At 42.0% G+C, this 27217-nt stretch overlaps 2 protein-coding genes across 3 annotated transcripts in view; both read right to left on the bottom strand.

The window, feature by feature from the left end:
• NGLY1 (N-glycanase 1) overlaps positions 1 to 26172 on the bottom strand; it is a 62238-nt gene extending 36066 nt beyond the window's left edge. For both annotated transcript variants that reach the window (XM_065876636.1, XM_065876637.1), the window contains exons 1-3: positions 26042 to 26172; positions 11633 to 11747; positions 6629 to 6874 (exon numbers count right to left, since the gene is read on the bottom strand). In XM_065876636.1, coding sequence (XP_065732708.1) covers positions 6629 to 6874; positions 11633 to 11747; positions 26042 to 26172 — 492 coding nt within the window. The remainder of the gene's footprint in view (positions 1 to 6628; positions 6875 to 11632; positions 11748 to 26041) is intronic.
• A 69-nt stretch (positions 26173 to 26241) lies between these two features.
• On the bottom strand, positions 26242 to 26826 carry LOC136122596 (uncharacterized). Its single transcript, XM_065876662.1, has one exon. It carries the CDS (start codon positions 26824 to 26826, stop codon positions 26242 to 26244), a length of 585 nt encoding a protein of 194 aa, XP_065732734.1.
• Between the last annotated feature and the right edge of the window lie 391 nt (positions 26827 to 27217).

Below are 27217 nucleotides of genomic sequence, written 5' to 3'. Positions count from 1 at the left end.
CCTGTCCTTCTGAAACTATTCCAAAATATTGCAGAGGAAGGAACACTGCCAAACTCATTCTATGAGGCCACCATCACCCTGATACCCAAACCAGACAAAGACACCACCAGAAAAATTAAATTACAGGCCAGCATCTCTAATGAACATAGATGCAAAAATTCTTAACAAAATGCTAGCAAACCAAATCCAACAACACATTAAAAGAAGCATACACCATGATCAAGTGTGATTTATCCCAGGAGTACAAGGATTCTTCAATATCTGCAAACCAATCAGTGTGATACACCATATCAACAAAATGAAGAATAAAATCCATATCATCATCTCAATAGATGCAGAAAAAGCTTTTGACAAAATTCAACACCCATTTATGATAAAAACTCTCCACAAAGTGGGCACAGAGGGAAACTACCTCAACATAATAAAGGCCATATATGACAAACCTACAGCTAACATCATACTCAACGGTGAAAGGCTGAAAGCATTTACTCTAAGATCAGGAACGAGACAAGGATGTCCACTCTTGCCACTGTTATTTAACATAGTTTTGGAAGTCCTAGCCACAGCAATCAGAGAAAAAAAAGAAATAAAAGGAATCCAAATTGGAAAAGAAGAAGTAAAACTGTCACTGTTTGAAGATGACAAGATTGTATACATAGAAAATCCTAAAGATGCCACCAGAAAACTACGAGAGCTCATCAATTAATTCAGTAAAGTTGCACGATACAAAGTTAATACACAGAAATCTGTTGTTTCTATACACTAACAGTGAAAGATCAGAAAGAGCAATTAAACAAGCAATCCCATTTACCATCACATCAAAAAAAATAAAATACCTAGGAATAAACTTAAGGAGGCAAAAGACCTGTACTCAGAAAACTATAAGATACTGATGAAAGAAGTGGAAGATGACACAAACAGATGGAAAGATATACTATGTTCTTGGATTGGAAAAGTCAATATTGTCAAAGTGACTATACTAACCAAGGCAATCTATAGATTCAATGTAATCCCTATCATACTATCAATGGCATTTTTCATAGAACTAGAACAAAAAAAATCTTAAAATTTGTATGGAGACACAAAGACCCCGAATAGCCAAAACAATCCTGAGAAAGAAAAACAGGGCTGGAGGAATCAGGCTCCCTAACTTCAGACTATACTACAAAGCTCCAGTCATCAAAAGACATCTATGACAATGGAGGCAAGAATATACAATGGAGAAAAGACAGCCTCTTCAACAAGCTGTGCTGGGAAAACTGGACAGCTACATGTAAAAGAATGAAATGACAACATTCTTTAACATCATACACAGAAGTAATGTTAAAATGGATTGAAGGCCTAAATGTAAGACCGGATACTATAAAACTCGTGAGGAAAACATAGGCAGAACGTTGTCTGATATAAATTGCAGAAATATCTTTTTGGATCTGTCTCCTAGAGTAACGAAAAGAAAAAGAAAATAAACAAATGGGACCTAATTAAACTTAAAAGCTTTTGCACAGCAAAGGAAACCATAAACAAAATTAAAAGACAACCTACAGAATGGGAGAAAATATTTGCAAATGAAGCAGCTGACAAGGGATTAGTCTCTAAAATACACAAATAGCTCATGCAGCTCAATGTCAAAAAGAAAAAACCAAAAAAACCCACCACAATCAAAAAATGTGCAGAAGCCCTAAACAGACAGTTCTCTGAAGAAGACATACAGATGGCCAAAAAGCACATGGAAAGATCCTCAACATCGCTAATTATTAGAGGAATGCAAATCAAAACTACAACGAGGTATCACCTCACACCGGTCAGAATGGCCATCATCAAAAAGTCTACAAACAATAAATGCTGGAGAGGGTGTGGAGAAAAGAGAACCCTCCTACACTGTTGGTGGGAATGTAAATTGATACAATTACTATGGAGAACAGTATGGCGGTCCCTTAAAAAACTAAAAATAGAACTAACATATGACCCAGCAATCCCACATCCTAGGCATATATCCAGAGAGAACCATAACTCGAAAAGACACATGCACCCCAATGTTCATTGCAGCACTGTTTACAATTCCCAGGACATGGAAACAACCAATATATCCATCAACAGATGAATGAATAAAGATGTGATGTGTATACACACACACACACACACACACACACACACACACTACAATACCACTCAGACACAATAAAGAATGAAATAATGCCATTTACAGCAACATGGATGGACCTAGAGATGATCAAGTAAGTCAGACAGAGAAAGACAAATATCATATGATATCACTTCTATGTGGAATCTAAAAAGATGATACAAATGAACTTATTTACAAAACAGAAACAGACTCACAGACTTCAAAAACAAACATGGTTACCAAAGGGGAAAGGTCTAGGAGAGGGATAAATTAGGAGTTTGGGATTAACATATACACACTACTATATATAAAACAGGTAATCAACAAGGACCTACTATATAGTACAAGGAACTCTACTCAATGTTCTATAATAACCTATATGGGAAAAGAACCTAAAAAAGAATTGATACATGTATACGTATAACTGAACCACTTCACTACACACCCGAAACTAACACAACACTGTAAATCAACTATACTCCAATATAAAATAAGTTAAATTTAAAACAATAAAAAAATATATATCTTCATTTAAAAAATCAACTAATTTTGTTATTTATCATTATCTAATATTATTTTTATAATTTCACTAATATAATCTCAAATGATAATTCTTTTAAACAGATACATATATAGTCATATACACAATGGGCAATAATTTCTAGAGTCATAAAAGTGTTGATGCAAAGTCCTCAACAACTTCATACACATTCTAAAAGCAGTCACATATCAAATAAAAGCGTACATTAGACTGTGCAATAAGCTGCCAAAGACTTATTTTAAGCAAATCATACGTCAAGAGTCACATGCTTTCAACCTAGATAAAGTTGCAAAATTGGAAACAATGCTTCTAACACTCTGAGGCTCAGTCTTTGAAAAACTGTCTTTGCTGTTTTGAACCTGCTTTTGGAAGGCAAAGGGCATAAAAATATATAAAGGGTTATCAGGAAGTTATTTCATATAAGAACACTAAATACTCAGCATGTATAACCAGCAAATTTAAGAAATCAGTTTGGTCATTAGGAAAATACAAATTAAAGCCACAATGAGATACTACTTAACATCGACTAAAATGGCTATAATAAAAAAGACATTAACAATTATCAATGAGAATACTGAGAAATCGGAACCTTCACACTCTGCTGGTTAGAATGTAAAAAGGTGCAACAGCTCTGGAAAACAGCTTGCAATTTCTTAAAGCAATAAACATAAACTTGTCATACAACCCAGTGGTTCCACTTCTAGGAATCTACCCAAGAGAAATGAAAACATCTGCCCACACAAAGCCTGGTATGTGGACATTCATAGCAGCATTGTCCATAACAAGCAAACATGGCAAACCCAAATGTCCGCCATGGAATGCTATTCAGCAATAAAAAGGAAAAAACTACTAATACATCCTGCAATATGGATAAACCTCAAAAACATACAAAGTAAAAGAAGCCAGAAGCAAAAGACTATGTAATGTATCATTCATTTACATAAAATATCCAGAAAAAGCAGCAAAATAAATTTCTAACTACATCACCGTTTATTGAGCACCGGTATATTCCAGTACTTTATATCTTAAGGGAAAAACTTACTGGCAACTTCAACATCAATGTCTATCACCTTGTCTTATATTTCCAAATTTTACTTGAGACAGTTTCAACCAAAGAAATATATTAGGTGTGACACTCAACAGTGCTCAGGATTTGTCTAGTTTATATGCAGTTACATGCTTTGTTAATCTCTCTCCTGCTGCTTTACTTGGTCCATTTTAATTCTCAGTATCCCCGCTCAAAATGAGAAAGGGAGGAGAACATAATTGTCAAACTCTGTAATACAGCAATTAATGGTGATAAAAGCTTAAATAACAAAATACTTTTTAAAAATGTGTACTTCAGTGATCCATGAAACCAGGAGTTGGCTATAAAAAACAAGATTCATTCTAATTTCTCCCAACTCCCTTAAGGAATACAGAAAAAGATACTTCGTCCCAGGGACTCAAGAAGTTAAGAGTTAATATACAGTAGCCTTCTAAGAGCATATGTGTTTGCGAAAGTTTGTTTTCTTCTAAACTCTAAATTCGCTTTGACAATAGGATGACAATTTGTTTTTAGTGTAGTATCCAGGCCCTTTCTGGTAAGTAATTAAAGACCTCAAACTATAACCGAGGGGCTTCCCTGGTGGTGTAGTGGTTAAGAATCCGCCTGCCAACGCAGGGGACACAGGTTCATTGTGGTGGCTTCTCTTGCTGCGGAGCACGGGCTTCAGTAGCTGTGACATGCGGGCTTCTGTAGTTGTGGATCGCAGGCTCAGCAGTTGTGGCTCGTGGGCTCCAGAGCGCAGGCTCAGTAGTTGTGGTGCACGGGCTTAGGTGCTCCATGGCATGTGGGATCTTCCCGGACCAGGGCTCGAATCCGTGTCCCCTGCACTGGCAGGCGATTCTTAACCACTGCGCCACCAGGGAAGCCCCTGTATCAGCCTTAACTGCAAAACTGATGAAGACCTGTTACCCAGAGGTGTAATGACACGCTTTAATCCTGTACATGAGTCCTGTATAAGGTACGTTAACACATACCCATAGAAGTATGTAACTCATAAGTAAATAGACACTTACTGGGTTATGCATTCAACATTTTATCACTGGTAAGATGTACAATCAAAAAAGAGTGGAAACCAGTGTCCTAAGGACTGGACTGGCTAGAGTTACTATTCTGTCCCAGTAGAGTTAAGTAGTCCCACTTTTCTGTTACTCTGTGGTAACTTTGTTCTGAATGAAGCAGCTGAGATACTTTACAGAAAGAATTACTGTTACCAAGAGCAAACCTTTAAGTCCTTTACAGTTTATTAAGCTTTCACATATGCTCTTATCTGATGCCCACGGCCACTTAATATCATTACTAGTTGATCCAATAGTATCCAGTAACAGTTTCTTGGAAGCATTCATAAACAATAGCTGTGTTTATTAGTATAAACAAACATTAGCTCTGAAGCTAATGAGAGGAGAAATATTTTAAAGACTTAAACATTAACCTAAGTCAACTGAGGCACAAAAGAATATGTTTTAGAAGAGTTAACCCTCCACAAAAATCTGGGAAACCACTCATCAAGAATTATTATTCAGGGGCTTCCCTGGTAGCACAGTGGTTAAGAATCCGCCTGCCGATGCAGGGGACACGGGTTCGAGCCCTGGTCTGGGAAGATCCCACATGCCGCAGAGCAACTAAGCCCGTGTGCCACAACTACTGAGCCTGAGCTCTAGAGCCCGTGAGCCACAACTACTTAAGCCCACGTGCCACAACTACTTAAGCCCACGTGCCACAACTACTGAAGCCCGTGCACCTACAGCCCGCGCTCCACAACGAGAAGCCTCTGCGCTGCAAGGAAGAGTAGCCCCCGTTCTCCACAACTAGAGAAAGCCCACGTGCAGCAATGAAGACCCAACGCAGCCAATAAATACATGAATGAATGAATAAATAAATAAATAAATAAGAATTATTATTCAAAAGGACAGACACTCTCTCTTCCCCTGCCAGCCCCTACCATCTGCAATTCTTTATTTTTTAAAGATAAGCTTAGGGTATTCCCAGCCTACACTAAGGAATGACTGCCCATCATCTGACTACCAGGGAGGTTAGGTAAAAGGCTCTCCAATTATTCAGCTGGAGAAAATTAAGGGTAGATTTAACAACTGACTCTAGATGTAGAGTTCCAGTGTATGGAGGAGAGCAACCAGGTGTTTCACCAAAATTAAAAGAGGACATGAGTTTAAGCTGCCTACTGATAAAATTACTATAGAAAAGCCATGAAAATTTTTCTGACAGTGAAAATTTAGGAGTAAAATGCTTAAGGACCTTTATTAAAAGGGATTTTTTTGTAAACAGGGTAATTTCCTATTAAATAAGGTCATTTAAGTATACCGAGAATGCCTGTTAGACATCAGTAATTTGACTTCAGTTCTTCAGAAGTATATATGTATATGCTAACACCACTATCAGTAAATTAATGACTATTTACCTTAAGCCTAAAGAAGCCCATTTTTTATTGAATTGAGGTGCTGATAATGGTAGGTTGTTAGAATTAATAATTCCATGGCAGAGAGCAGCAGGTATTACATCAGAAGTGTCAAAGCAATAGAGGAAATCTTACTTGATGGCCGCACATCTGTCTAGCAAGTCCTTTACTTTTTCTAGGTTAAAGACATACGCTAATCTGTGCAACTGGTTTAAGTGCCACGGCAACAGGTACATTTACAAATGATAAATTAAATAAAACCCTGGCTGCCTCAGAAACAATAAGCCACAAGTTAACGTTTAAAAGTCCAAATAAAAGACAGCCATTTCCCCACTTTTGTTACAGATCTGACAATTTTTTAAAAGAGCTCAGGAAATCTGAATGTATTAGAACTCTAAGAACCAAGAATGACTGAGACATAAATTCTGGAATAAGTCCTATTTTAAAGCTTTTGCTATATCAACACTTTGAAAGGAGCAGTCAAGGAAGGTTTAATTCTCACATTACCATTGGAGCGGACGGTGGATTTGATGACTGCCCTTCACTGTTCCCTGGATGCTGGGTTAACCCATTAGGACTAGAAGGCTGTGCTGTAGGAAGCTGGGTGCTGGCTGCAAGTTGCTGAGATAATTCTGCTTTGTGGCTCTTATCTGATCCATCCAATCTGCTACTTCTCTCTATGGCAATCAGGTCACGAATTTTTTGCAGCTGCTCCACTGAAGCTTTTTTAGGAAAGATAAGATGGGTTTCTCCCTGGAATTTATAAAATTAGGGAAAATTTTAACCTTTGCTTTATACTGACAGTCATTCTTACACAGTATATATAAAATGGAGCCAATACTACAGAACACATCATATTTTAACAATCTTTCTCTTTTCTTACCATTTTGGCACTTTTTAAAAAAATACAGGCAAAGGTATACTAGAAAATTAAGAAAATATGTCTCCTTGTTAGCATAAAATGTTTAGCCTGTTTTATTTGTTCAAAAGACCTTCAGAAAAATACTTTACCTTTTAGAAACACTGTAATGAGTCAGAAAGCCTCCTAAGAGATGCAAAAATGAACATTCCTATCTTCTCTGCAATAGTATATGATACAACTATTCTCCATGAAATTCCCTATGAAATAATGATACTATAGATACAGCCATTCAAAATGATCACTGGTCACATAAAACCAGTAAGAAGTTATATAACAACCTTTGAATCTTCTAAACTCAAGTCTTTAAGAAAAGCTACATGACTAGAAGTCTGTGTATGGAGTTCAAATTCTTCCAAGATAACAAAAATTACATCCTGAGGGTCAATTCAAAACTATGGAAAAACTATTGCTATTTAGTAATACAAAGGTGGTCCAAACAAAAACAGACCATCAAACAATAAAAACCTGATTCTTTAAGAAGTGATTCATTTAATGAATCCACATAATATAGTCAGAGCGCTCTGAGGTACAGTAAACATTACAACAAAGCTCACAATGTAAAACAGTAAATTACAAAACAAACAAAAAAGTGAAATGAAAATATATTCCATCAAGGTTTAAGGGTTGAGAAGCAACAATGCTAAAACAGTAATTCCACCAACTGCAGATGAGATAACACAGTTGTTACAATATGCAGTGGACCAACCTGTAGATTGTGAGCATTTAAATTCAACTCCACAACTGAGAATGACCTTATTTCCCTGGTGATGGCAGATCTACAGGAATCAACTGACCAAGACATTACTCCACCACGACATGAAAATCAATTCCACGTGAATCCTTTTGAAAAAGCGGAAGAGGCCAGCAATCTCCATGTATTACCCAAAACAGCTGTAAAAAAAGACTACTACCATTTACTGCATTTATGTGTTTCTAGGTACCGTGCTAAGAAGCACTTTACCCACATTATCTGAAGAATTCTTAACAACCACCTTGAAAGGTAGGTATTGGGTTTATCCCCGCTTTTCATATGGAAATATGAAGCCTCAGAGAAGTTAAATAACCTACCTGCCTGACGCTACCAACCGTCAGAGCAAGGATTCAAACTGCATGACCTTAATCGCTATGCTATAACTGATTCCACCTGAGACTGAACAGAGATCAAAACCCACAAGCCTGTACAAATAGCTTGAAGGGTTGAGCAAAAAGCATTTCTACAGTTGTGATGATTACATACACAATGACTGGCACAAATTGGAACGCAGTGAATTTTCCAACAGGAGAAAGGAACCACTTCCTATCTATGATGAGCTCTGGGAAGAGAAACCAGACTCCTGGGTTAAAACCAAGCATGGAGGCCTCTGATCTCACACTGTGAATGGAGCGGCACTGAGGAAGGTACACGACACCGTGGCCGGAGGCGGGAGAGCCTGACAGCCATGTGGGTCTGTCTGGTCCACACTCCAGAGAGGGCCCCGGTGAGACAGAGGCTGCTCCCTTCCCTTCCATCTTTTCAGGACCAGTCCTAAAAGAATGTATGATCATGACTGAAGTGTCTGTACGAAAAAGTTTAATCGACAGCACTGTATTTTCATAAAAGGACAAAACTACAGGCTTAATGCACTAGACCCAATAACATTTTAAGAAACCAACGAGGATTCTAGTATTTAACAAAATCTATGTTTCTCAACGCGTTCTTGGTGAGACAGTTCTCACTGCCAGATGTGAGTCAACCCCGTCCCTGCTCGCTAAATGCTGGTGACATCTTCCAGTCACCAAGACAACCAAAACTACGGCCCTTGATCCCCCATCCTCCCCGAGGGTGGGGGCAGCTCCCAGCAAGAACTACTCCACTAAGCCAGCCTGATGGGTCACACGACCATTTGAATCCCAATCTTTCTCAACCTCCTCCTCAGAACTTTCATAAACAAGAATGCAGCCTCAGGGACAAGTGGGCGCAAAGGTGTCCAGGATTTTAATGTGCAACTGAAAATTTCAGGATAGGTCTTGGATTCCTACTTCATCTCAAAGCCCACCAAGTTTCTTTCTGGTGGTAGAGTTCAGTCTCAGCTCCGTTGGCTAACACTGATAAAACATTTACTTCCTACCGTGTGAAGTCCAAAGCCAGCCAGAAACTCTAAGTATAAATTAGTCTTAAAGCATGATCATCTTTTCTGAAATTGTGACTCTACTTGCATCAAATACTACCGCAAGTCTCAATTTGGCTTGTTACCTGGCACTGGCGTGACCAACTTCCAAGTCTGCCTGGGACTGAGGGTTTTTCTGCGGGGCTGGACTTTCACTGCTAAAACCAGGACAGTCTCTGGCAAACTAGAGCGGTTGGTCATCCCTCCTGGCACTCAAGTATTTGCTGAATGAAAGATAAATATGATTCCACCAAATCTGTGACACTTCAACAGTGAGAAACGATGAGAAACTGAAACACTTCAACAGTCTCCAGGTGTCATTTACTTAATTTTCCTGTCATTTGACTCTCAAAAATCTGCATTTCCTTGAACAAATTCATCAATGTTCTCAATTTTCCCCATCTATAGTTTTAAATTCTTTAGGTTCAGATGTCTGTGAGCAACTACAAGCAGATGACACCATAATTTATACCTCCACCCTGGCCTCTCCTTTTGAATCATCAAAGACTCATATATCCAACTCTCTCCTTGACACCTCTACTTGAATATTTAACAGTATATCAGTTATAATTATCCAAAAGATGGGTCATTTTTTTCTCCCCTGCTACCTGCTACTCTCCAAGATTTTTCAACCTCGATGAATGGTACTCCCATCCACTCAGTTGCTCAAACCAAAACCCAGACGTCACCCTGATTCCTTCCTTTCCCTTACATTCCACATCTAGTTCATCGGCAAGTCCCACAGACTGCTTCAAAAAGAAATCCTGGGGCTTCCCTGGTGGCGCGGTGGTTGAGAGTCCGCCTGCCGATGAGGGGGACGCGGGTTCGTGCCCCGGTCTGGGAGGATCCCACATGCTGCGGAGTGGCTGGGCCCGTGAGCCATGGCCGCTGAGCCTGCGCGTCCGGAGCCTGTGCTCCACGACGGGAGAGGCCACAGCAGTGAGAGGCCCGCGTACCGCAAAAAAAAAAAAAAAAAAAAAAGAAATCCTGGATCCCACTACTCCCCCATCTCCACTGCTGTCGGTCTTTACTTCCACAAATATTTACTGGGTGCCCACCTGCTCTGCTCCTTTCCCAGCAGCCAGCACACGGGGAGCAACACAGACACAAAGCCTGTCCTCATGGAATCTAGACAAACCACTACCATTTCTCATCGAGACTAACGTGATAAGCTTTATAACCAGCCTCACTGCTTTACCCCTTGCCCCCACCCAGAACATCCAGGATATTCTCTTTCCAACAGCCAGAGCAATCTTCAAAAATACTCTTCCCTGCTTAAAACCTTTCAATGGCTTCCCATCCCACTCGTCATAAAGTCCAATCTTTACCGCAGTTCCCCAAACCCCAGGCCTGCCTCTGTGGCCACTTTCTGTGCCAAGGCTACTCCTGCTAGAGATCCTCCACACGTGTGGATCTTTGTGCCTGAAAAACCCTCACCTGAGGGCGTCAGGTATTTGAATTGCTTCTCATCACTCAGGTCCCAGCTCAAACATGATCTCCTCAGGGGCCTCCCCTGAGCGCTCGTCCTTACACAGCTGCCCATCACTACAGTTGCTTATGATGTTCTTTCCATGCCTTATTTTCTTCTTCGTGCTCATCTTTGCTTTCACACCTACCGTCTGTCTAACCTTCAGGAATGCAAGCTCCACGTGAGATGGGAGCTCTTATCTAACTAGTTCACCACTATATTCCCAAGGCCTGAAACAGAACCAGGGGAGGGAAGCAGAGAGGCGGGGAGGAAAGTACATCCCAGAGCAACTCAGCATATCTCCTTAACAGCTGCTACGGCCTTGCCAGTTGACTGCTACTGATTGCTTGGCCTCTAGAACCTGGCTGGACTTCTCTCAGTATTCCATAAACTAGAAATGGTTAAGCATATATGCATAAAGAAAACTCATCATCTTGAAAGCTACTTTCATTGTGTCATAAAATTAAACTATGCCACAAGATTCCACAACATGGAAACACCAAGCTTTTCTTTTGACCTAAAAACAAAAAAACCCACTGAGATTCTTTTCTCCTGTCAAGGAAGGGAACCCTTATGCGTGGTAACTAAACTCAACTTTTCTGTTTTTACTCTTCTCATTTCTTACTGGAGACAGGTGGTTGGACCCCCATCAGCAATTCATGTTTGCTCACATAGCAGGTTTTTGCTAAAAGTCTAAAGAGAACCACAATTTAGTCCTTGGGCTGCATGCCTGACCTCCCTATTCTAAAGGACTGAGATTGTAAGAATTCTCCCTGTGGGAGAGTTGTTATATTTTACTGTGAATTTAAAGCATATGGACTGTGACTTTTCAATGTAGAGTAAGTGAAGAAATAACTAGTTCCACAGTTTTCCAAAATGAATCAATAAAAATATTCTTATTAGAAATTATCTATCAACATTATAATGAATGCTCTGTACATGAACTGCAGAGAAGAAACGGTGAACATACTTACCTCTTCAAAGCCCATTTCAAATAAACATTCAACAGCTCCTCTGACAGGCAAGAGTCTAGTAGAAAAAGTTGTGTTTCCAATCCGGATAGATCTATATTTTTCATCATTAGGGTTTCTGATTAAAAAAAAAGTCTGATTATATATAATAATTTACATTTTTCACCATGTTTTTGCATTCTTTTTCACATTTTATACTGGCTATACGCCTACGAGGTAGTAGAGATCCCAGCTTTAAAGAAAGAGGATGCACAGTCTAGAAAGACTGATTTTGTGATTTTTACCTCGTACACACTTCCTGCAACATTATTGTTTAACTTCACAGCTGACATAAGGGAAACCCATGCGACATTCTATTTCTGTGCTGTTAAAACTAGAGACCTTTATGAGTGTTTAGGTTGCTAAGAAAAAATTCCACGCAAGCTCCAGGCAGGGGCAGAAGGTTTTGCCTGTTTTCTTCTGATGGATCTCAGTCATCGAGAATAGCGCCTGATGGACACGTAGATGGTGGTTAATAAATATTTGTGAAACGAATGAATAAAAGAAACTAAGAAGCTATAGACAAATGAATCACAGCTCCTCAAAGACTACTTCTGACAAACATGAACCTTTACAGTCGCTTGATTTTTCTTTCTTCCCTAGACCAATGGTTGCTTTTACTATAATTTCTGTTTCAGCTAAAGATATATCTTTGTCACAGCAACTATGGTAATAAAATACAATGAAGATATGAATTTCTTTTACCATGACTAAGATTTTGAATAGTACACATGAGATGAGACCAGCACATGAAAAATCTTTGATTTGAGATTTGTAATAACGTTGATAAATCAGAAAGGCTGTAAAAAGAAAAATCAGAAAATAAAAGGTTAAAGACAATCAAGGTATTATACTCAAAAGGCCTTCTGAACTTAATTCAGGATAAGTAGGTTTCATATCTGATACTGACGCCCTTAAAATGGTAGTGGCTTCCATCAGTATGGCATTAAGAAAGACTGAGGCTGTCTCAGGGGTCCACAGAAGCAGTGCTGAGGCTATCAGCCTGGGGTCTGGGATTATGGGGTGGCCGAGTGCTGGCAAATGACCAAACACCTTTGTCCTAAACTTACACATGTTCTCTAGATATGGTGATATAAAAACCAAAACAGGGATTGTTAACTGTGGAAGTTTCAACAAATTTCACATTTGTTTTCCATCAAGCAGTTCCTGTTGCCAAACTGTCATAAATACTACACAAAACTTTTTAAACCTCTTTTAATTTCAAAAATTACACCAGTTTATTACAGAATATTCAGAGACAAAAGCTCCAAAGTAGTGTTACTTAAAATGTCCAGATTGGCGCTGATCTGTAAACACTTTGCTTTTCATCCATGAGGAGTACAGAAATTGAAAGTATTCAGTAATTATTACAGCAATTTGACACTGCCATGAAATTTTCATTGCATTTTACAAAAGTTAGGTCCACAAAGGATTGGAAATTAAAAATACTGTTCTTCACTGCAGGTCATTTGAAAATCACAGATAACTGAGAAACACAAAGAGATACAGATGCCTTACTCTTTTATTCTGTGTATCAGATCAGGGTTTCTAAACCTTGGCAATACTGACCTTTGGCCTTTGCTGTGAGGGCTGCCCTGGGCACAGTGAAATGTTTACATCCCTGGCTTCTATACCACACTACATCATAAGCATGCCGCTCTTTCTTACCACTTAAACATTAAACAGTGAACAATCCTACCTTTACCAATGCTAGTTACAGGTAAATGAGGCATCTTTTCACGACACTCAACACATTCCACAGGATGATAAACACATCAGTACCACCAGGATGGTATATCCCACTGGTGCAGAACTGCTTGAGCTATCTTAGTCTATTTTTTCCCCAGAGTTTCCAGATTTCTACATAATCAAAGTCTTTCACTGGGCTTAATTTTCTAATTTTTCTTCCCTTTTTCACACTAAAAAATTCTTATAAAACTTACATGAGTTGTTCTGATATAGCTTATCATTTTGAGACATGTTTCAAAGGGTCGAAGCTGTTTCTCTGCTACAGGCTTTGTATAGCTTAGATTTTCCTTAGTTTCTAACGAACAATGTTCTATCTTTGTACAACATCTGTGGACCTCACATATCATTTATGTATTTTTCTCACTCAACATATATTGCAAATAAAAATTTGAAAAATGGCAATAACATCCAGGTTCCCAAATCCTAGCTTCCTCTTTTTAAATGTGCTGAGCAGGACTTCCCTGGTGGTGCAGTGGTTAAGAATCCCCCTGCCAATGCAGGGGACACGGGTTCGAGCCCTGGTCCGGGAAGATCGCACACGCCACAGAGCAACTAAGCCCGTGTGCCACAACTACTGAGCCTGCGCTCCACAGCCCACGAGCCACAACTACTGAGTCCATGTGTCACAACTACTTGAAGCCCGCGTGCCTAGAGCCCGTGCTCTGCAACAAGAGAAGACACCGCAATGAGAAGCCCGCGCACCACAATGAAGAGCAGCCCCCGCCCGCCGCAGCTTTGAGCAAGCCCACGCGCAGCAACAAAGACCCAACACAGCCATAAATGAATGAATGAATGAATGAATGAATGTGTTGAGCAGACCAACCGTAGTCTTGAGCACAGACTGATGTGAAAGTCAGCCCCTGAAGCCCTCAAAGGCTTACAGAAGTTGGCCCCAGGGCCATCAGACCTCGGATCCATCAGCTCCCATTTCCTGCCCTTGGAGAAGTGCCATACAAACACTCCTGAACCTCTCACTTCACAGCATCAGCCTGGAGTGGCCACTCTCCTCAAGCCCATTACTACGCTCAGTATCCTGCGGCGTCTGAAGTACCCCTACGGACCTTTAGTTTTGATCTTCTTCTTCCACTAATTTAATTTTCTGTGCAGACTTTTCTCAATATTTTTTGCTATAACTCTTCGATTTTTTTTTCCCTATCTCTGGTGACAATTAACTATTTCTACGACTTTATTATTTATCTTGCTTGTTAGCAATTATCTTGCACCTTAGCTTGAGATTTCTTTTTCTGGTTGTTGGATGATGATGTTGAATGAATGAGGTTTGAAAGGGCAGCAAAACTTCCTAAACCTCACTCAACCATCACTTTGAACACACTTTGGTGCCTTCCTAGCTGTCTTACCCACAGATAGACAAACTGTTTCATTTACAGAAAATTAGCCTGTGTATTTACAACTGAATAGTAGGAAAAATACCCGCTTTGCACCTCAAAAGTCATAATCTACCATATTTCTAAGATTTTACAACATGTTAATAACAAGCCTCCCACTGAGTCACAGCATTCCTTTTCTCAGAAAAGGAAAGCTTAAATGTTTCTATTTCAGAAATGCTAGGAATTAAATATATCTGAGCATTCACTAGCTCTCTTCCTCTTTAGAACGCATAATCCCAGGAAGAGTTCTCACAAATGGAAATTTAGTATATGAGTGCATCCTATAATCTTGCTTTTTTATTACTGATGACAAAAGTTGGTTTGTAGGCCATCTGAAAAACTATTTCTAGTCCTTCTGAAAATCTGTTAGTGCGACTTACATGTAAAATTTTCAGAAACATCTCTCTGCCTTTAGAACATCTGGGAAGCATCTCTGGCTCTAACTCCACCATTCTCTGCAGCTGACAACAAGGGAAACATGTGCACGTAAACTAGCTTAACATGAAAACTGAATGAGACTAACAAACAACACGTGCCATGTTCTCTATTTCTTTCTATCTTTTGCAACAATCTTATAATGTAGGTATTGTTTGTTCCTTTTAAAAATGAGGAAACTGAAGCCCAGTTTACATACATTCTTAGGAAATGGTTGACTGGGACTTAAACCCACTGGTTCGATTACAAATACTCTCCACCATACAAGCTGCCAACAAACTCAGCCATCCTCAGTTGACAACCTTGCTCAGTTTCTCCAGGTGTCAGTAGTAACCCAGATGAGAAATCTCAAGTTATTTCAGGTACAGTATTTTGTCTCCTCCCGTTAGCAGCTCTACCCCTGGCACTCAGTCATCAAGGACTGCCAGTCCCTGACTACAATTCTTCTCTCTGTTACATCCACAGTTACGCTTATGCTCTGCAGTAGCTTCAGAAGTGAAACCCATGCCTTGTGTCTTCTCGCATCATTATTCTACGTGAATCTCTCATTATGCTTCTTTTTTGAGTTTAGAAACTACAATTACTTTCTGTTGCCTATCATGTCAAATATACGTTCTCTTACCAAACCTTTGTTCTCAGAACTGTTCCACACTAGGTCATCCAGCTATCTCCTCACATAAACACGTAAGTGCTTAAACACTGTCTTGGAATTAATTGTTCTCTAGATTTTATGCTGTGGCTATTTTCCACACCTGTGTCTTTCTCCCAGACGTATTTATTTTCTTTGAAGGAAGAAACCACTTTCCATTCTTGGCCCTTCCCAAATACACCCAATGCAGTTCATAACCAGTAACTGTGTGCAGTTTGCAAAGGAAATTAGTGGGAAATCAAATATTGTTTTTCTTTTACATCTTTATTGGAGTATAATTGCTTTACAATGGTGTGACAGTTTCTGCTTTATAACAAAGTGAATCAGTTATACATATACATATGTTCCCATACCTCTTCTCTCTTGCGTCTCCCTCCCTCCCACTCTCCCTATCCCACCCCTCTAGGTGGTCACAAAGCACCAAGCTGATCTCCCTGTGTTATGCGGCTGCTTCCCACTGTTTACGTTTGGTAGTGTATATATGTTCATGCCACTCTCTCGCTTTCTCACAGCTTACCCTTCCCCCTCCCCATATCCTCAAGTCCATTCTCTAGTAGGTCTTTGGCTTTATTCCCGTCTTACCCCTAGGTTCTTCATGACATTTTTTTCCCTTAAATTCCATAGATACGTGTTAGCATATGGTATTTGTCTTTCTCATTCTGACTTCACTCCGTATGACAGACTCTAGGTCCATCCACGACATTACAAATAGCTCAATTTCGTTTCCTTTTATGACTGAGTAATATTCCATTATATATACGTGCCACACCTTCTTTATCCATTCATCCAACGATGGACACTTAGGTTGTTTCCATCTCTGGGCTATTGTAAATAGAGCTGCAATGAACATTTTGGTACATGACTCTCTGCATTATGGCTTTCTCAGGGTATATGCCCAGTAGTGGGATTGCTGGGTCATATGGTAGTTCTATTTGTAGTTTTTTAAGGAATCTCCATACTGTTCTCCATAGTGGCTGTACCAATTCACATTCCCACCAGCAGTGCAAGAGTGTTCCCTTTTCTCCACACCCTCTCCAGCATTTATTGTTTCTAGATTTTTTGATGATGGCCATTGTGACTAGTGTCAGATGATATCTCATTGTAGTTTTGATTTGCATTTCTCTAATGATTAATGATGTTGAGCATTCTTTCATGTGTTTGTTGGCAGTCTGTATATCTTCTTCGGAGAAATGTCTATTTAGATCTTCTGCCCATTTCTGGATTGGGTTGTTTGTTTCTTTGTTATTGAGCTGCATGAGCTGCTTATAAATTTTGGAGATTAATCCTTTGTCAGTTGCTTCATTTGCAAATATTTTCTCCCATTCTGAGGGCTGTCTTTTGGTCTTGATTATGGTTTCCTTTGCTGTGCAAAAGCTTTGAAGTTTCATTAGGTCCCATTTATTTTTGTTTTTATTTCCATTTCTCTAGGAGGTGGGTCAAAAAAGATCTTGCTGTGATTTATGTCAGAGTGTTCTGCCTATGTTTTCCTCTAAGAGTTTGATAGTTTCTGGCCTTACATTTAGGTCTTTAATCCATTTCGAGCTTATTTTTGTGTATGGTGTTAGGAAGTGATCTAATCTCATACCTGTCCAGTTTTCCCAGCACCACTTATTGAAGAGGCTGTCCTTTCTCCACTGTACATTCCTGACTCCTTTATCAAAGATAAGCTGACCATACGTGCCTGGGTTTATCTCTGGGCTTTCTATACTTTTCCATTGATCAATCTTTCTGTTTTTGTGCCAGTACCATACTGTCTTGATTACTGTAGCTTTGTAGTATAGTCTGAAGTCAGGGAGCCTGATTCCTCCAGCTCCATTTTTCGTTCTCAAGATTGCTTTGGCTATTCGGGGTCTTTTGTGTTTCCATACAGATTGTGAAATTTTTTGTCCTAGCTCTGTGAAAAATGCCAGTGGTAGTTTGATAGGGATTGCATTGAATCTGTAGATTGCTTTGGGTAGTAGAGTCACTTTGACAATGTTGATTCTTTCAATCCAAGAACATGGCATATCTCTCCATCTATTTGTATCATCTTTAATTTCTTTCATCAGGGTCTTATAATTTTCTGCATACAGGTCTTTTGTCTCCTTAAGTAGGTTTATTCCTAGATATTTTATTCTTTTTGTTGCAATGGTAAATGGGAGTGTTTTCTTGATTTCACTTTCAGATTTTTCATCATTAGTGTATAGGAATGCCAGAGATTTCTGTGCATTAATTTTGTATCCTGCTACTTAACCAAATGCATTGATTAGCTCTAGTAGTTTTCTGGAAGCATCTTTAGGATTCTCTATGTATAGTATCATGTCATCTGCAAACAGTGACAGCTTTACTTCTTCTTTTCCGATTTGGATTCCTTTTCTTCTCTGATTGCTGTGGCAAAAACTTCCAAAACTATGTTGAATAAGAGTGGTGAGAGTGGGCAACCTTGTCTTGTTCCTGATCTTAGTGGAAATGCTTTCAGTTTTGTACCATTGAGGATTATGTTGGCTGTGGGTTTGTCATATACGGCCTTTATTATGTTGAGGCAAGTTCCCTCTATGCCTACTTTCTGCAGGGTTTTTATCATAAATGGGTGTTGAATTTTGTCGAAACCTTTCTCTGTATCTATTGAGATGATCATTATGGTTTTCTCCTTCAATATGTTAATATGGTGAATCACGTTGATTGATTTGCGTATATTGAAGAATCCCTGCATTCCTGGAATAAACCCCACGTGATCGTGGTGTATGATCCTTTTAATGTGCTGTTGGATTCTGTTTGTTAGTATTTTGTTGAGGATTCTTGCATCTATGTTCATCAGTGATATTGGCCTGTAGCTTTCTTTCTTTGTGACATCCTTGTCTAGTTTTGGTATCAGGGTGATGGTGGCCTCATAGAATGAGTTTGGGAGTGTTCCTCCCTCTGCTATATTTTGGAAGAGTTTGAGAAGGATAGGTGTTAGCTCTTCTCTAAATGTTTGATAGAATTTGCCTGTGAAGCCATCTGGTCCTGGGCTTTTGTTTGTTGGAAGATTTTTAATCACAGTTTCAATTTCAGTGCTTGTGATTGGTCTGTTCATATTTTCTATTTCTTCCTGATTCAGTCTTGGCAGGTTGTGCCTTTCTAAGAATTTGTCCATTTCTTTCAGGTTGTCCATTTTATTGGCATAAAGTTGCTTGTAGTAATCTCTCATGATCTTTTGCATTTCTGCAGTGTCAGTTGTTACTTTTCCTTTTTCATTTCTAATTCTATTGACTTGAGTTTTCTCCCTTTTTTTCTTGATGAGTCTGGCTAATGGTTTATCAATTTTATCTTCTCAAAGAACCAGCTTTTAGTTTTACTGATCTTTGCTACTGTTATCTTCATTTCTTTTTCTATTATTTCTGATCTGATTTTTATGATTTCTTTCCGTCTGCTAACTTTGGGGTTTTTTTGTTCTTCTTTCTCTAATTGCTTTAGGTGCAAGGTTAGGTTGTTTATTCGAGATGTTTCCTGTTTATTAAGGTAGGATTGTATTGCTATAAACTTCCCTCTTAGAACTGCTTTTGCTGCATCCCATAGGTTTTGGGGTGTCGTGTCTCCACTGTCATTTGTTTCTGGGTATTTTTTAAATTTCCTGTTTGATTTCTTCAGTGATCACTTCGTTATTAAGTAGTGTATTGTTTAGCCTCCATGTGTTTGTATTTTTTACAGACCTTATCCTGTAAGTGATACGTAGTCTCATAGCATTGTGGTCGGAAAAGATACTTGATACAATTTCAATTTTCTTAAATTTACCAAGGCTTGATTTGTGACCCAAGATATGATCTCTCCTGGAGAATGTTCCATGAGCACTTGAGAAAAATGTGTATTCTGTTGTTTTTGGATGGAATGTTCTATAAATATTAAGTCCATCTTGTTTAATGTATCATTTAAAGCTTGTGTTTCCTTATTTATTTTCATTATGGATGATCTGTCCATTGGTGAAAGTGGGGTGTTAAAGTCCCCTACTATGAATGTGTTACTGTTGATTTCCCCTTTTATGGCTGTGAGTATTGAGTTAGTATGGCCTTATGTATTGAGGTGCTCCTATGTTGGGTGCATAGATATTTACAATTGTTATGTCTTCTTCTTGGATCGATCCCTTGATGATCATGTAGTGTCCTTCTTTGTCTCTTCTAATAGTCTTTATTTTAAAGTCTATTTTGTCTCATATGAGAATTGCTACTCCAGCTTTCTTTTGGTTTCCATTTGCATGGAATATCTTTTTCCATCCCCTCACTTTCAGTCTGTATGTGTCTCTAGATCTGAAGTGGGTCTCTTGTAGACAGCAAATATATGGGTCTTGTTTTTGTATCCATTCAGCCAATCTGTGTCTTTTGGTGGGAGCATTTAGTCCATTTACATTTAAGGTAATTATCTATATGTATGTTCCTATTCCCATTTTAATTGTTTTGGGTTCGTTATTGTAGGTCTTTTCCTTCTCGTGTGTTTCTTGCCTAGAGAAGTTCCTTTAGCATTTGTTGTAAAGCTGGTTTGGTGGTGCTGAACTCTCTCAGCTTTTGCTTGTCTGTAAAGGTTTTAATTTCTCTATCAAATCTGAATGAGATCCTTGCTGGGTAGAGTAATCTTGGTTGCAGGTTTTTCTCCTTCATCACTTTAAATATGTCCTGCCAGTCCCTTCTGGCTTGCAGAGTTTCTGCTGAAAGATCAGCTATTAACCTTATGGGGATTCCCTTGTGTGTTATTGTTTTTCCCTTGCTGCTTTTAATATGCTTTCTTTGTATTTAATTTTTGACAGTTTGATTAATATGTGTCTTGGCGTATTTCTCCTTGGATTTATCCTGTATGGGACTCTCTGTGCCTCCTGGACTTGATTAACTATTTCCTTTCCCATATTAGGGAAGTTTTCAACTATAATCTCTTCAAATATTTTCTCAGTCTCTTTCTTTTTCTCTTATTCTTCTGGAACCCCTATAATTCAATGTTGGTGCATTTAATGTTGTCCCAGAGGTCTCTGAGACTGTCCTCAGTTCTTTTCATTCTTTTTTCTTTATTCTGCTCTGCAGTAGTTATTTCCACTATTTTATCTTCCAGGTCACTTATCTGTTCTTCTGCCTCAGTTATTCTGCTACTGATCCCATCTAGAGTATTTTTCATTTCATTTATTGTGTTGTTCATCGTTGTTTGTTTCATCTTTAGTTCTTCTAGGTCCTTGTTAAATGTTTCTTGCATTTTGTCTATTCTATCTCCAAGATTTTGGATCATCTTTACTATCATTATTCTGAATTCTTTTTCAGGTAGACTGCCTATTTCCTCTTCATTTGTTAGGTCTGGTGGGTTTTTATCTTGCTCCTTCATCTGCTGTGTGTTTTTCTGTCTTCTCATTTTGCTTAACTTACTGTGTTTGGGGTCTCCTTTTTGCAGGCTGCAGGTTCGTAGTTTCTGTTGTTTTTGGTGTCTGTCCCCAGTGGCTAAGGTTGGTTCAGTGGGTTGTGTAGGCTTCCTGGTGGAGGGGACTAGTGCCTGTGTTCTGTTGGATGAGGCTGGATCTTGTCTTTCTGGTGGGCAGGTCCACGTCTGGTGGTGGGTTTTGGGGTGTCTGTGGCCTTATTATGATTTTAGGCAGCCTCTCTGTTAATGAGTGGGGTTGTGTTCCTGTCTTGCTAGTTGTTTGGCATAGGGTGTCCAGCCCTGTAGCTTGCTGGTCGTTGAGTGAAGTTGGGTGCTGGTGTTGAGATGGAGATCTTTGGGAGATTTTCACCATTTGATATTATGTCGAGCTGGGAGGTCTTTTGTGGACCAGTGTCCTGAATTTGGCTCTCCTGCCTCACAGGCTCAGCACTGATTCCTGGCTGTAGCACCAAGAGTCTTTCATCCACACAGCTCAGAATAAAAGGGAGAAAAACTAGAAAGAGAGAAAGAAAAAAAGAAAGAAAGGAAGGAAGGTCAGAAGGAAGATGAAAGAAAGAAAGGAGGGAGGGAAGGAAGGAAGATGAAAGAAAGAAAGAAAGAAAAAAGGAGGGAGGGAAGGAAGGAAGGAAAGAAGAAAGAAGGGAGGGAGGGGGAGAGGGAGGAAGGGGAGAGGGAGGGAGGGGGGAGGGAGGGAGGGAGGGAGGAAGGAAGGAAGGAAGGAAGGCAGGCAGGAAGGAAGGAAAGAAAGAAAGAAAGAAGATAAAATAAAAGATAAAATAAAATGAAGTTAATAAAATAAAAAGTAATTATTAAGAAAAAAAATTTTTTTAAGAAGAAAAACAAGAAAAACCCAGACAGATAGAACCCTAGGACAAATGGTGGAAGCAAATCTATACAGACAAAATCTCGCACAGAAGCATACACATACACACTCACAAAAAGAGGAAAAAGGAGAAAAATCATAAATCTTGCTCTCAACGTCCACCTCCTCAATTTGGGATGATTCTTTGTGTATACATGTATTCCGCAGGTGCAGGTACATCAAGTTGATTGTGGAGCTTTAATCCGCTGCTTCTGAGGCTGCTGGGAGAGATCTCCCTTTCTCTTCTTTGTTCGCACAGCTCCCGGGGTTCAGCTTTGGATTTGGACCCACCTCTGCATGCAGGTTGCCTGAGGGCGTCTGTTCTTCGCTCAGCAGACAGGACGGGGTTAAAGGAGCCGCTGATTCGGGGGCTCTGGCTCACTCAGGCCGGGGGGAGGGAGGGGCACGATGCGGGGCGAGCCTGCGGCTGCAGAGGCCAGCGTGACGTTGTACCAGCCTGAGGCTCGCCGTGCGTTCTCCCAGGGAAGTTGTCCCTGGATCCCAGGACCCTGGCAGTGGCGGGCTGCCCAGGCTCCCCAGAAGGGGCGTGTGGATAATGACCTGTGCTCGCACACAGGCTTCTTGGTGGCGGCAGCAGCAGCCTTAGCATCTCATGCCCGTCTCTGGGGTCTGCGCTTTTAGCCGCGGCTCACGCCCGTCTCTGGAGCTCCTTTAAGCAGCGCTCTTAATCCCCTCTCCTCGCGCACCAGGAAACAAAGAGGGAAAAAAAAGTCTCTTGCCTCTTCGGCAGGTCCAGACTTTTCCCCAGACTCCCTCCCGGCTAGCTGTGGCGCACTAGCCCCCTGCAGGCTGTGCTCACGCTGCCATCCCGAGTACTCTCCCGGCGCTCTGACCGATGCCCGAGCCTCAGCTCCCAGCCCCGCCCGCCCCGGCGGGCGAGCAGACAAGCCTCTTGGGCTGGTGAGTGCCGGTCAGCACCAATCTTCTGTGCGGGAATCTCCCCGCTTTGCCCTCTGCACCCCTGTTGCTGTGCTCTCCTCCGCGGCTCCGAAGCATTCCCCCTCCGCCACCCGCAGTCTCCACCCGCGAAGGGGCTTCCTAGTGTGTGGCAACCTTTCCTCCTTCACAGCTCCCTTCCAGAGGTGCAGGTCCCGTCCCTATTCTTTTGCCTCTGTTTATTCTTTTTTCTTTTGCCCTACCCAAGTACGTGGGGACTTTCTTGCCTTTTGGGAGGTCTGAGGTCTTCTGCCAGCGTTCAGTAGGTGTTCTGTAGGTGTTGTTCCACGTGTATATGTATTTCTGGTGTATCTGTGGGGAGGAAGGTGATCTCCGCGTCTTACTCTTCCGCCATCTTCCCCTTGTCCCCCCGAATTTAGTCAAATATTGTTTTTTAAAAAATGAATGAATTAAGTTTCCTAGGGAACCCACTTGGAATGCCAGTAAAACTACTGCAGATTTTTGAAAGGTAGATACTGAGGAAAGCTGATTTTTATCTATAAGTCAGTGAACTGAAAAAACGGTTCAAACCCATGGTACACTGTGCATGCAAATTAGTATATACTTCATTGTATAATTTCATTAGCTTTACGAGCCTTAGTTGGGGAATAGGATAACATCATCTGAAGCAGAAGTTTCAAACTTAACCCAAAGTATTATTTTCACCAGTGTATAGTGACAAATATCACTGTTAACAGCAACAATTAAAAAACTGCAAATGAAATTCTCATTTCAGCACTCACCCTATAAAATACTATGTCATATCCTGAGGTAGGAGCAAAGGATATCAAGACAACATCCCTTATCTCTCATGCTAAAGGAGTTCCTAAAACAGCAAAAGAAACGATGGTTTCCTCTATTCTCAAATAAGTTAGATTAGCCTGTCTGTAATGCAGTGTAGCTAAGGGATCAAGAACAGGCCTGGGGCTTTTCTGTTAAGAGGTAAGCAAATCACTGGACTTGGAAGCAGAGAAAAGGTGAGGTTTTTTCCCCCCCTCTGAAGACCAAACGAGTTTGAACTGTAAGAATGAGGGCAGGAACTAATACTATTACTTAAGACAAACTAAAAAGGGTAGTTTTTCATACCATCTCCACTTATATGAGTTCCAGACTCCTAATTCCCTTTTTGGATAAAAAACCTTTTTAAGATAAGAAACATAAGCCATAGTAGAGACTATAACATACACTGACAAGGAATAAAGACGCAGACCTACTGGAGAACGGACTTGAGGATATGGGGAGGGGGAAGGGTGAGTTTTGACAGGGCGAGAGAGAGTCATGGACATATACACGCTAACAAACGTAGTAAGGTAGATAGCTGGGGGGAAGCAGCCGCAAGGCACAGGGATATTAGCTCGGTGCTTTGTGACAGCCTGGAAGGGTGGGATGGGGAGAGTGGGAGGGAGGGAGACGCAAGAGGGAAGACATATGGGAACATATGTATATGTATAGCTGATTCACTTTGTTATAAAGCAGAAACTAACACACCATTGTAAAGCAATTATACCCCAATAAAGATGTTTAAAAAAAAAAAAAAAAAACATACACTGACAGCATGCCAGGTTTCTTCTATGAGTTTGGTAAGCACTCATAATGACGATAATGATGGAAAAGACTTCCTTCCTCAAAACACCTTGATCTCAGCATTTGTGGTTTCCCTGGATTGAAAGAAGTGAATCCTCATTACAAGGGCAACTCCCTTTTCTGAAGAATGGGGTTTAAATAGTTTGGTGGCTTTCCAGATGGGAGGTGCTAGCTGACGGCCTCTGGAGAACTCTGCCTCGGAGTTCACTGTATAGAATCCTCTGGCATCCTTGCGCTCTGAAGAGCTGTCAGATCTCCCAGGGCTGAGAAGGTGAGCTGAGAGGGTGTCACAGAGGAGGAAGGCGGCCCCCATATAGGTCTTAACTGTGCAGCTGTGCACAGTGTACATGCTGCATCCCTCTCTGCATCTGTCACACAACAAGGGCTCAATATGTTCTTCTTTCAATTCACTTTTTAAATCATTAATGTTGCCTGTATGAGCCATATTAAAACTGCCATGGGTTAAGACACTGCACTTGTAACTAAGGTCTCCAAAACTGGGTCACGTGAAATCTATAACCTTGACACTGCGAAGGATCTCCTTTTAGACTGCAGGCCAATACATCCACCCCTTAGAAAAGCAAGCGCACCAGGGGCTGCGGGGCGGGGGGCAGAGCCTATATGATCACGGCGCCCTGATAAACGAGCTAACAGCACTAAGGCGGAGGCACGTGGGGCTCCTTTTCCCTCCCCCACACATCCCGTCCCTCAGGACACCCCATCATTTGATCTAAGAGTGGAGGAACGTAATGCTTCAAAATGACTAATACAACTTACTTCCCAATTCCCCAAATCTGTAAGGTTCCTTAGAGGTCTAGAAGTGCGCTCAGAGGAAAAGGAAACAAACTACTCTTAGCCAAGGTTATCCTCACGAACACCACGGTAGTGTTAGGCTCTAGTATTAGGATATTCACAAAACGCTGGGAAGAAAACATCTTGTCCGTGACAAACTTCTGAGAAGCCCAATGGCAACTGACGGCTGCTGGTGGGTAAAACGCACGCAGTGGGGATGAAACGCTGTCGCCGCTCCTGTCCTGACACGTAAGACTGTTCAACCGCCAGGCCGAGGCCAGAGCCCGGGGCGCGCCTTCCCCTCCTCCGCCCCGCGCGTCCCGGGACCCGGCTCGCCCTGGGCTCCGCGACTGCAGGTGTCCGGTCACAGGTGCAAAGACTCCCTCCGCTCCGGCGGGGCTGGGCCGGGCGGGTCTCCAGGCCCCTGGCGGGCGGCCCCAGCTCCCCCCCGCCGCCCCCCTGAGCGGGAGCCAGGCCCGGGGCCCTCCCGGCCTCCGCGCCCCCGGGGCCGGCCGGGCGCCCCCAAACCCGGCCGCGCGTGCGCCGCGCCCCGCCCGCTGGCACGCGTCCCGCCCGCGGCCCCGCACCTGAGGATGTTGTCCGCGTAGGTGAGCAGCAGCTTGGAGGCCTCCAGGAAGGTCTCCGGGGTGTTCTGACAGAGCTCGGCCACCGCCGGGGACGCGGACCCACAGGAACTGCCCAGCGCCGCCGCCGCCATACTCGAGCGCGCGGCCGTGACCCCCCACCCCACGCCCCGCCCGCACCGCGTGCGCTCTGAGCAGGCGCCTCAGCTCGCCGCGCTCTGCGGCCGGCCGGTGGGCGGGGGCTGGTCTCCAGGGGCGGGGGCCCGGCCGAGAGGGAGGGCGCTGGTCTCCAGGGGCGGGGCTCGGCCGAGAGGGAAGGGGCTGGTCTCCAGGGGCGGGGCCCGGCCGAGTGGGAAGGGGCTGGGGCTAGTCTCCAAGGCAAGGGGAGGGGCGGGGGGGGCGTGCAGGGCTCGTGGGGGGGGGCAAGGCTCGTGTGTGTGGGGGTGGTCTCCAGGGGAAGGGGCGTTTTCCAGGGGGGTGGGGTCTGATATCCTGGGCTGGGGACTCGGCGGGAGGTGAGGGGGGCGGCTGGTCTCCAGGGGGCGGGGACTAGTATCCGGGACCGGTGGGGTTCGTCTGGGAGGAGCTGGGGGCTGTTTGGGGCCGTTGGGGGCTTGGGCCGACAGGGGCCTGGTTGTCAGGGCCTGGGGGCTTCGACCAGGCTGGGGTGTGGGTCTTGGTCGTCCAGACCGAGGGGCTTTGCCCATGTGTGTCTGGTGGTCTGGACCGCGGGGTGGGGTGGAGGGGCGGGGGTTTCGCGCAGGGGTAGGGGGTGCTGGCTGGTGCATCGCAGGAACCCAGGTTCCTCGGCGCCTCGGGGCCGGCCTCAATAGATCCAGCCAGACGGTGGAGAAACCCCCTATATTCCAACCACCCCTTTGCCCCCAGATGAAACTATTCTACAGCTTCCTCCTCGCAGATGGTCAGGCCTTCCTAAGTAAATGTGGATGAAAGACCCCAGAGGGAAGCAGAAAACCACGTTCAAAACCAAACACATAAACTCTGCTGGGTTTCTCCTATATGGGTTTTTTTTGGAATTAGATAAATGATTGAAAATCTCTTGCATAAGTCCCAGCTCAGAGAATATGATGCTTCTGTAAAGAAGTTTTTTTCAAAACTGCAGTTTGCAACATAGTGGGTTGTGGACTCTACTGACCAAAGTAAAACACATATCCAATA

The sequence above is a fragment of the Phocoena phocoena genome, chromosome 4 (genome assembly GCF_963924675.1).
Source record: "Phocoena phocoena chromosome 4, mPhoPho1.1, whole genome shotgun sequence".
NCBI lineage: Eukaryota > Metazoa > Chordata > Mammalia > Artiodactyla > Phocoenidae > Phocoena > Phocoena phocoena.
This window is presented reverse-complemented; position numbering and strand designations above follow the sequence as displayed.

Excerpts from the sequence above, each read along its gene's own strand:
- LOC136122596 (XM_065876662.1), bottom strand. The coding sequence starts at position 26,826 with ATGCACCAGCCAGCACCCCCTACCCCTGCGCGAAACCCCCGCCCCTCC.